We start from the raw sequence: 10,083 nt of genomic DNA, 5'->3' as shown, positions 1-10,083 counted from the left end.
CAGAGAAGAAAAACACGTGGGCATCACATCTCACAGGTTTTATTTTTTATTTTTTTTATTAGTAGTAATGTTGTTTGAGCAAAAGAGATGAAAACTGCCACCCTGACCTATCGATCTTAACTGCACTTTTTCTGTATTTAGAATGTGCAAAACAAACTATAAATGGTTGAAGAGTAAAAGTCAGATAACAGTCATTTATACAACATATTTGAAACAACAGCTGGCAAAGATCAGAGGATGACATTCAAATTTGCACAGAAAGTTTAAATATAAAAGCTAGGATGCTACCATATTACATAAAATACAAATTACCTGACTTCATATTAAATATTACGGCTAAGACCTTACTATTTTATTACAATATACAAATAAATCTGACTTTATATTAAATATTAAGGTTAAGACTCTCCTATATTATATATAAAATAAATTAATCTTACTAACTTTAATGCTGGAAGTCTACAATATTATATATAGTACAAATTAAGTTTACCAACTTAAATGTTAAGACCCTACAGTATTATATACACTTACAAATTATCTGATTAAGTTAAATATTAAGGCCAAGACCCTTCTCTTTTATATAAAATACAAATTACCTGAGTTTATATTAAATATTAAAGTTAAAACCCTACTATATTGTATATAAGGCAAATAATCTGACTTTATATTGAATATTTAAGTTAAGACTCTACTATATATTATCTAAAATACAAATAAATCAGACTTTATATTAAATATTAAAGTTAACACACTACTATATTATATGTAATACAAATGACCTAACTTTATATTGGCTTTGTAGTTAGCTTTTTTCTGTAACTTTAACTTCCTCTGTGATTTAGCCACATTGTTAGCTTCTTTAATGACTTTAGCTGTGTAGCTAGTTGTTTTTCTATGACTTAAAGGGTTTGAAAGCAGAGTGGTCTGACCCACTTTCTGTAGTTTTTGAGAAAAATGGTCCAACATTCACTGTAACACAATATTTGGGTTGTGGGGTAGACACTTTACCACTAACATCTAGACCATAAAATATCAAAGAAATGATCTAAAACTCAGTTTGGATTTTTTTGTGGGTTTCACCACTCTGCTTCTAACCCTCTCATGTTATTCTGCAAGTTTTCAGTCATTTTTAATAATTTACAATTCATTCTAGATTTAAGTAATTTTGGTAATTTTTTGTATCATTTTGGGAAGATTTTTGTCATTTCTGACAACTTTTGTGTAATTCTGGACAAAGTCATTTTTGACAAATTTTGAGTCATTTTGGATGATTTTTTTTAAAGCATCTTGGACAGATTTAGTGTCATTCTGCAAATTTCCAATCTTTCTCGATAATTTCTAATCATTTTAGACAAATTCTGACTGATTTTGGGGCATTTTCCAGTCATTTTGGCATACTTTCATTCTGAAATTTTTTAAATATAATTTCTGGAAACAATTCTGTAATTCTGGATCATTTTCAAGTCATTTTGGATAATTTTTGAAGTGTTTTGAACAATAAGGGTTTGGAAGCAGAGTGGTCTGACCCCCCTTCTGTAGTTTTTGAGAGAAATGGGTTCAAAGTTTTGTATTGCAGCAGGAAACGTGTGATTCATGAAGTCCGGATGAGAAGTTCAGTCCAGGAACAGCTTTCTCTCCTCCGCACCAGCAGAGGGCGCCAGAACATTTTCAAACGAGCCCTGGAGACGTTCCTCTGAGCTTCCTGGTGCTGCTCAGCTCCCTGTGGGTTTCTGTGCAGTCAGACTCTTGGGCCTTCAGGCTGATCAGGAGGTTTCTGTTGACTCAGCACATGAGAGAACAAACAAACAGAACAGAGTGTTTGGATGGTGGAGAGGCAGCCGTCCACAGTGACCAGGAAGCAGTCAGCCGTGTCATTTAGTGTTCAGACTTGTAGATGGCGAGTGGACAGCTGTCGAGGGCGGAGGCGTTGGCATGCGCCGGCTGCAGGCATGCATGCCATGTGATGCTCTACTGTGACACGAGAACTCAGCTGTTTGGGAGAATTCCCATCAGACACGTCGTCCTGGTGAGCGCTGCTGGTGTGTGTGTGTGCACGTGCACGTGTGTCATGAACTGAAATGATTGAACAAGCAGCGCACACCTTCCCATTTCTGCTTGTTTGAGTAAAAACACTCATTTCTGTGAGTGTATAACAGAATGTGTCACTTCCTACAGATGCAGATGCGCTTTGACGGTCTGCTGGGTTTCCCTGGCGGGTGAGTCTTTCCTGCTGCTGCTTCTGTTTCATGTGCTCAGGTACATTTACCTCCGCTTTGTAAAGCCTTCTTCTTCTTCTTTACAGCTATAAAAGCTTCACTACACAGAACAAGCACTCACACAAAGTCACACATCAAGCTGCACAAAAGAGCAACGAGAGATAAGAAGATGTGCGTGGCAGGTTCCTCTGTAAGGCGCCTTATCTCGTCTTTAAATCTCTCTTCTTCTTTTTCTTTTTTTTTAAAACACAGATTGTCAGACACACACTGCTTAATTAGCATTCGACTAAATCTGAATCACCCGTGCCTTTGTATCTGTGATTTGCGGTACTTGCTGCCAGGATTTCTGGTGCATCATTCGCCAACACAGCGAAATTATGTAACGAGGCAAGAAGGCAAGTCTGAAAAATCACAATGACATCGGCAAAACAAAGGAGAAACTGTATTAAGAAACTGGAGCAGTGGACAGAACCTGTGGTGTCAATCAACCTGGGAGTTTTGAATGTCACTGCAAATGAGAAACTCCTCAAATGATGCCACCATTTGGGCCAGTGTCTGCTTTTCATGCCCATCTGTGCAGGCTGTAAAAGTGTACATGCATACAGTCCGTGAGTTTGCTGCAGACAGTCGCATCATATCGAACACAGAAAATCAAACGTGAGCGTCTCTGAAAGGCCGTGACTTTGCTCTTCCTACAGACTGAATCACAGATTGTGTTGTGGCACCGTGTCAGTGTGAATTCTCCTGAGGTTTGCTGAGCACAGTGGGTGGACACAGCGCGTTGTTTTTGGAGAAACCAGGACTTCCTGCTGCGTCTCCAACGTCCTGCAGCCACTACTTTAATTACAGATCTTTTGATGATAAATTATTAAGGTGTGGATGACCGAGAATCTCCTCCTACAGTCTCTCCTCTGCACACTTTGGTGGCATTTACCTCGTGCATACTTTCATAAAATCTTGGATACGTAAAGCACGAACTGGCCTTTAGTCATGTCTGTTGAATTTAACTTAAGTTCAGAAGGAATTGTCTCATCAACCATTGTTTTAATGGCAGTAAAATGTTGTACATTTTGCTCATTCATGCTCCTCAGTGAATGAATCGTAGTGACTTCGCCTCTAGCACCAATATGTAGTTGGTAAAAGTTTTCTTTCATTTAAGTTCAGATATTCATGTTCCATGTAGAATTGCCAGGATTTTTTAAATAGAAATTCATATTTCCCAGATGCCACTGACGTCCGTGATCATCAGACTTTTTATCATAAGGTCAATATTTGGGTTTTGGGGTTAGAAGTGAGGTTGCGTTATTCACCAGCCAAAGGCCACTTTGGGGAGCCAAAATTGGCCACTGTTCATACAACCAACTTCAAATTTGACACTGCACTTCCTCAAGTGTTCAGCAATACACCTACAAAGCTTGAAGTACACTGCTCAAAAAAATTAAAGGAACACTTTGAAAACACATCATATTTCAATGCAGGGAAAAAACTAACTGGATATTTACATTGCTATGGGCTGGTTAATGTGTTAGGAATGAAAAATGCCACATTGTTTGATGGGAATGAAAATGATCAACCCCCCAGGAGGGCTAAATTCAAGACACCCCAAAATCAAAGTGAAAAACTGATGTGGCAGACTGGTCCATCTTGCTGAAATTCCTTGGCAGCAACTCAAAATGCTATTCAGTAGTTTGTATGGCCTCCATGTGCTTGTATGCATGACTGACGATGCCGGGACAAGCTCTGAATGAGACGATGGATGGTGTCCTGGGGTATCTCCTCCCAGAACTGGACCAGGGCATCGCTGAGCTCCTGGACAGTCTGAGGAGCAACCTGATGGTGTTGGATGGAACAAAACATAATGTTCCAAAGGTGTTCTATTGGATTCAGGTCAGGTGAGCATGGGGGCCAGCTAATGGTATCAGTTCCTTCATCCTCCAGGAACTGCATGACTTCTCTTACCACATAAGACTGGGCATTGTCGTGCACCAGAAGGAATCCAGGACCACTGCACCAATGTAGGGTCTGACACTGGGTCAAAGGATTTCGTCCTGATACCTAAAGGCAGTCAGAATGCCATTGTCCAGCCTGTAGAGGTCTGTGTGTCCCTCCATGGATATACCTCCCCACACCATCACTGACCCACCACCAAACCGGTCATGCTGAACAATGTTACAGGCAGCATAACGTTCTCCACGGCTTCTCCAGACCTTTTCATGTCTGTCACATGTGCTCAGGGTGAACCTGCTCTCATCTGTGAAAAGCACAGGGCACCAGTGGTGGACCTGCCAATTCCTGTGTTCTATGGCAAATGCCAGCCGAGCTCCACGGTGTCAGTCAGCGAGCACAGCGGGCACTAGAGGACGCTGGGCCCTCAGACCACTCTCATTACATCTCTTTCTGATTGTTTGGTCAGAGACATTCACACCAGTGGTCTGCTGGAGCTCATTTTGTAGAGCTATTGCAGTGCTCATCCTGTTCCTCCTTACACAAAGGAGCAGATAGCTGTCCTGCTGATGGGTTGAGGACCTTCTACAGTCCTGTCCAGCTCTCCCAGACTAACTGCCTGTCTCCTGGAATCTCCTCCATGCGCTTGAGAATGTGCTGGGAGACACAGCAAACCTTCTGGCAATGGCACGCATTGGTGTGCCATCCTGGAGGAGTTGGACTGTCTGTGGAACCTCTGTAGGGTCCAGGTATCGCCTCATGCTACCAGAAGTGACACTTACCCTAGCCAAATGCAAAACTAGTGAAAAACAGTCAGAAAACATTAGGAAGGAAAAAATGTCAGTGGCCTTCACCTGTAAACTCATTCCTGTTTTGGGGGGTGTCTCATTGTTACCCCTCAAGTACATCTGTTGTTAATTTTATGAACACCAAAGCAGCTGAAACTGACTAAAAAGCCCCTCAGTTACTTACTTGACCAGATCAGTATCCCACATGGTTCACTGATTTGATGCAATACTTAGATTAAAAAGTGTTCCATTAATTTTTTTGGAGCAGTGTAGTTTGGATGTATAGTTATCGAGATATGCGACAGACAGGCAAACACACACAGATTCTCTAATTTATTGGTGAGATATCTCAACAAACAAACACTGGATTCATTTTCAAACTAACTGAAACACATATTTATATCCCATTTGGGCTATCTTTTGGAAGGAATTTTTGTTTAGTGCTAGCTTAAGGTCAAAATCTAATTTAATTTCCTTAATATTTTCGTTTAACGTCACATGCTAGCAAAGCTAATCCATTCTCTATACACCGCTTTATCCTCACTGGGGTCGCTGGAGTCTATCCCAGCTGACTCGGGCGAAGGTAGGGGACACCCTGGACAGGTCACCAGTCTGTCACAGGACTATATATACAGACAAACAATCACTCTCACACCTACGGGCAATTTAGAGTAATCAATTAACCTTGGAATATTTTTGGACTGTGGGAGGAAGCTGGAGTGCCCGGAGAAAACCCACGCATGCACAGGGAGAACATGCAAACTCCATGCAGAAAGATCCCAGGCCCACCCCGGGATTTGAACCGGGGATCTTCTTGCTGGAAGGCAAAGTGCTAACCACTATACCACTGTGCAAGCAAAGCTAATGACATCATGTTTTGTATTGATTAGCAAACATTAGCATGGTAGCATGACAAACCAAGATGATGACCACGATGGACATTACACCTGCTAAATATCAACCTATTGCCTTTTTGACTATTAGCAGAGTGACATTAGCATGTAGCTCAAAAACCTGAGTGCAGGATGTTAAAGTAGCTAGCATGTTAATTTTGTTATGCTCCTATTTTTAACAGGTGTTTTTCTAAACTATATTAAAAAGAATGATTCTGTAATCAAACTTTGATAGAAAAAAATGAAAAAAAATGTTAAAATCAGTTTATTCCATGTACTGGTGCTGACTGCAGGTATGTTGTGTTTTAAGATGTTATCTGCTGTACAGATGTTTGCTCCTGGAACCACAGGCTTTTAAAAACTCCCCACAGTGCTTTGTTTAAACTGTCCACATAGCAACTGTGAGCAAATGACCTGCTGAGCCACAACAGAAGTGAAAGCAGCGGTCACTTCAGTTCATTACAGGACACCAAGTGGCCTTTTCTGTCTGTTTCACTGACATTTAGCGAGCTAACCACACCTCCAAAGAGCTGCTACTGGCCGATTATGTTCTGCTGAAGTTCTTTTGTTTCTGAATAAATCTAGTCCTATTAAACAGATGCAGCAGCAAGACATGTCTAAACTGCTTCAGAAATGGTAAGTGTATTCTGTAGGTTGTATACCAAGAAAACAAATGGTCAGAAGTAGAATTAAAACAAATGGTGAATCCCATGACGTTGCCTAGCAACAGGGATGACAGACTCTGCCCACTGGCAGCCAAAGACCCACTGAGGACCCCGTGAAGATCCCAAAAAATGGCTCTGAAGCAGCAAACCTGCCAAGTTTGAAGTAGATCAAATGTTCTGTAGTTGAGAAAACAAAGAACAGACACACAGAAATCCCTTCATTTATTAGTGAAATCTGCAGTAGTTTCATTTTATAGTACTGTGAGAAACTATAGAAGAGATAAACATAGTAACTGTGGCATCATAATACAATTCTACAATTTCATTTAGCAGATGCTTTTATCCAAACCAATCTACACTACCATTTCAAAGTTTGGGGTCACTTAGAAATGTCCTTGTTTTTGAAAGAAAAGGATTTTTTCAATGAATATCATTTTAAATTAATCATAAATCCCGTCTAGATATTGTTAATGTGGTAAATGACTATTCTAGCTGAAAACATCTGATTTTTAACTCTCCTGTTGTTTTTATGTACACCAAAAAATATTGTTTCCTTGTCTGAAAAAAATCCAAAAATTCAGCAAAAAATTACCCTAATTTCAGAAAATTTGCAAAACCTTCAAGAAGAAAATCCAATAATTCCTTAAAAGATTCACTGAAAAGTTTTATTAAATATTAAATTAAATAATTAAATATTTTTAAAAAATGAGCAAAAATCTTTCCAAAAAATTATAAAAATATCTAAAGTGATTACATATATATCAGTAAAACTGCGAATATTTTCTTTAAGAACAATCACTAAAAAAATCAACCAAAATCCACTGAAATTAGTTGGATTTTGGTTGATTTAAAAAAAAAAGTTCTTAAACACTTTTTTAACATTTCTTTTTTTCCACTGAACAATTTTCAAAAATTAAAAAAAAATGTGGAAATTAGAAGTTTCACTGTGAAAATTAATTTTTTTTCCACATTTTTAAACTTTGAAACGGGTCTATTTGACCAGCAGAACGACACGAGGGTTAATAGAATATCTCCATGGGGGAACAGAGGAACATTTCCAGCAACCATCACTCCTCCCAGATAGCAAATATGGGTGAATCAATGTTGAATCTATGTTGAGACCTAACGTCGAAATTATACAGAAAGCGCAAGGTTGATAAAATGTTGAGTCAACGTTTGCTTTTCAACCATAAATCACATTTTACCCAGATAGCAAAAGATGTTAAATCAATGTTGAATTAGGGTTAAGAAGGTTGAATTGTGGTTACGGTTGAAGACTGATGGTTGGATCAACGTTGATTCAACAACATTTTGTCAACATTGAAGTTTGTGTTTAAAAGATACCATTGAATCTACATTGTATTTTGGTTTAATTAAAATGTTTGACAGGTCAATGTTTAATTAATGTTGAATCTATGTTTGCAAACATGTAATCTATGTAAGCAAACGTTGACTCAACATTTTATCAACCTTGCGCTTTCTGTATAATTTCTACGTTAGGTCTCAACATAGATTCAACATTGATTCACCCATAGTTTGCTATCTGGGCTGTGTTCTAATGCTACATTATGTCAGCTAATGGTGCTGAAAGGCTCATTGATGATTAGAAAACCCTTATGCAGTTATGTTAGCACCTTCATGGAAAACAGGAAACTGTCTGGGTGACCCCAAACTTTTGAACGGTAGTGTACATCTGAGAGCAGGTACAACACAAGCAAGGATCTTGTCTGGAGAAAACAATTGGGATAAGAGCCATAAAACATTCACTGATTGATTTATTTGAGTACTGTTATGGAGTGTCAAGTTTAGAATTTGGTTGATCTTTTGGACATAACAAGCGAAGAACTCGAGTCCTAAAACGTAACCACCTTTATTGTCTATTTCACACCAAATTAGACCATAAGTTCTAAAACTAACATCATATTGTATTAAAAAATGAGCACCTATAATTAGCAAGACCATAAACCTGTTAGGGAATTGTTTATTGATTGAACATATTAAGTGAGAAACACTCATTTTCTCCTAGACTTCTACACAATCAGGCTTCTTTCTGCAACCAGAGGAGTATCCCCCTGGTGGCGGTAATAAATAATACAAGTTCATGACCCTTTTTTGACTTCATCCAGAGGTTATGCTCATGTTTTATATCCAGCAAACTAGTTTTAAAATTCACTGAACGTTCAGTCGGTTTGATTGATCTCCTCTTGCCCTCAGTGGTACCAGGAGAGCAATACAGCCGACATTATTTATCTGCCTTCATATCTCAGATGCTGACCTCTGACCTCCACCTTCCGCCCACTTCAGGCTCGTAAACCCGTCGGAGGAGACGCTGGAGGCCGGGCTCAGCAGGGAGCTGTCGGAGGAGCTGGGTGTAGCTTTACCCATATCTGTGGAGGATCACGTGGACTCCTGCCACGCTCCTTCATCTTCATCTTCCTCCCGACAGCTCATCACCCACTTCTATGTGAAGAAGATGGAGGAGGAGCAAATTAGGGAGGTGGAGAAAGCGGCCGCATCCACTGCAACAGATCACGGCCAGGAGGTAATGCGTCCGTCCAGAGTGACTGATTGCGGTGATTTGCCAGATCTCACGCTCCGTTTGTTTCCTCAGGTTCTGGGGATGGTCAGAGTGCCGCTCTACGCCATGCAGGGCGGCGATGGTGGCCTGGCATCCTTCCTGTCGCACTCCTTCATCGGCAATGCTCGCTCGCAGCTCATCGACTCTCTGCTGAGTCTCAACCTCGTTTCCTCGGCAGAGCTGCAGAAAGCACTCGCAAACTCTTTGAAGATCCACGAGAACGCTGCGGAGGACCTTCGAGCAGCAACGGAAACGCTGCTGAAACTCACCTGCTCTGGAAACAAGCAGTTTGACCCTCAGCAACACAATCCTGCACACGCTTAATCCTGCATGCACGCCGTCATGCTGATTCTGAGCTGGTGACTCATAATTACAAACTGTGCATCAGACACTTTGTGGGGGGAAATAAACACATTCTCACTCCTTCACCGTTAATGGAAATAAAGGTATTTACTTTGTCCAACACATCCGAGCTTTTTCTGTCATCTCAGTCCTTTGAATCATCAGCAAGTCATTGATTTGAGCAAAAAAGATGCGAGAAGTATTGTTATTGTCATCAACACTCCTTCGTAAAGCCTTTTTATATGCTAATGTCGCGATGTGGATGAAGTTTTAATTATTCCAGCAGAATGTTTGACGCTTACAGGGTAGAAAGCATACTGTGTACCTCAGAATTTATGGTTGAACAGAAGAGTATTTGCTCCCATGTACAGTGAAAAGATAACAGTTTAGATTTACTGTATTAAAGATACATACACCCCAAAGTCAAGTGACGTACTCGATCAAGTCATAGTTTTCACGTTTTGCATTTTTGGAAACTTTGTGGTTTTGTGGTTCATTATCATGCCGGAATATTCCACCTCTGTCAAGTTTCTGCAGACTGGAAGTCACCGTTTCAGCCGGTATTGTGGTATATTCATCTATGAACGTCATCTCCTCAACACTTTTTACACTCATAGCATCAAACTCCCACTTCTGTGCTTCACTGTCAGGACT

At 40.1% G+C, this 10,083-nt stretch overlaps 1 protein-coding gene across 2 annotated transcripts; it reads left to right on the top strand.

Annotated features, from left to right (window-relative positions):
• Window positions 1-1,424: 1,424 nt before the first annotated feature.
• Window positions 1,425-9,554, top strand: zgc:103759 (U8 snoRNA-decapping enzyme). Of its 2 annotated transcripts, XM_022209468.2 has the most exons (4): window positions 1,447-2,029; window positions 2,179-2,219; window positions 8,814-9,051; window positions 9,121-9,554. In XM_022209468.2, exons 1-4 carry the CDS (start codon window positions 1,898-1,900, stop codon window positions 9,409-9,411), a joined length of 702 nt encoding a protein of 233 aa, XP_022065160.1. In that variant the 5' UTR covers window positions 1,447-1,897; the 3' UTR covers window positions 9,412-9,554. The 2 variants fall into 2 exon arrangements, with proteins under 2 accessions (XP_051805897.1, XP_022065160.1); XM_051949937.1 differs by having other exon boundaries at window positions 1,425-2,029; window positions 8,814-9,554.
• Window positions 9,555-10,083: the final 529 nt, after the last annotated feature.

Source organism: Acanthochromis polyacanthus, chromosome 6 (assembly GCF_021347895.1).
Source record: "Acanthochromis polyacanthus isolate Apoly-LR-REF ecotype Palm Island chromosome 6, KAUST_Apoly_ChrSc, whole genome shotgun sequence".
NCBI classification, from domain to species: Eukaryota; Metazoa; Chordata; class Actinopteri; family Pomacentridae; genus Acanthochromis; species Acanthochromis polyacanthus.
This window is presented reverse-complemented; position numbering and strand designations above follow the sequence as displayed.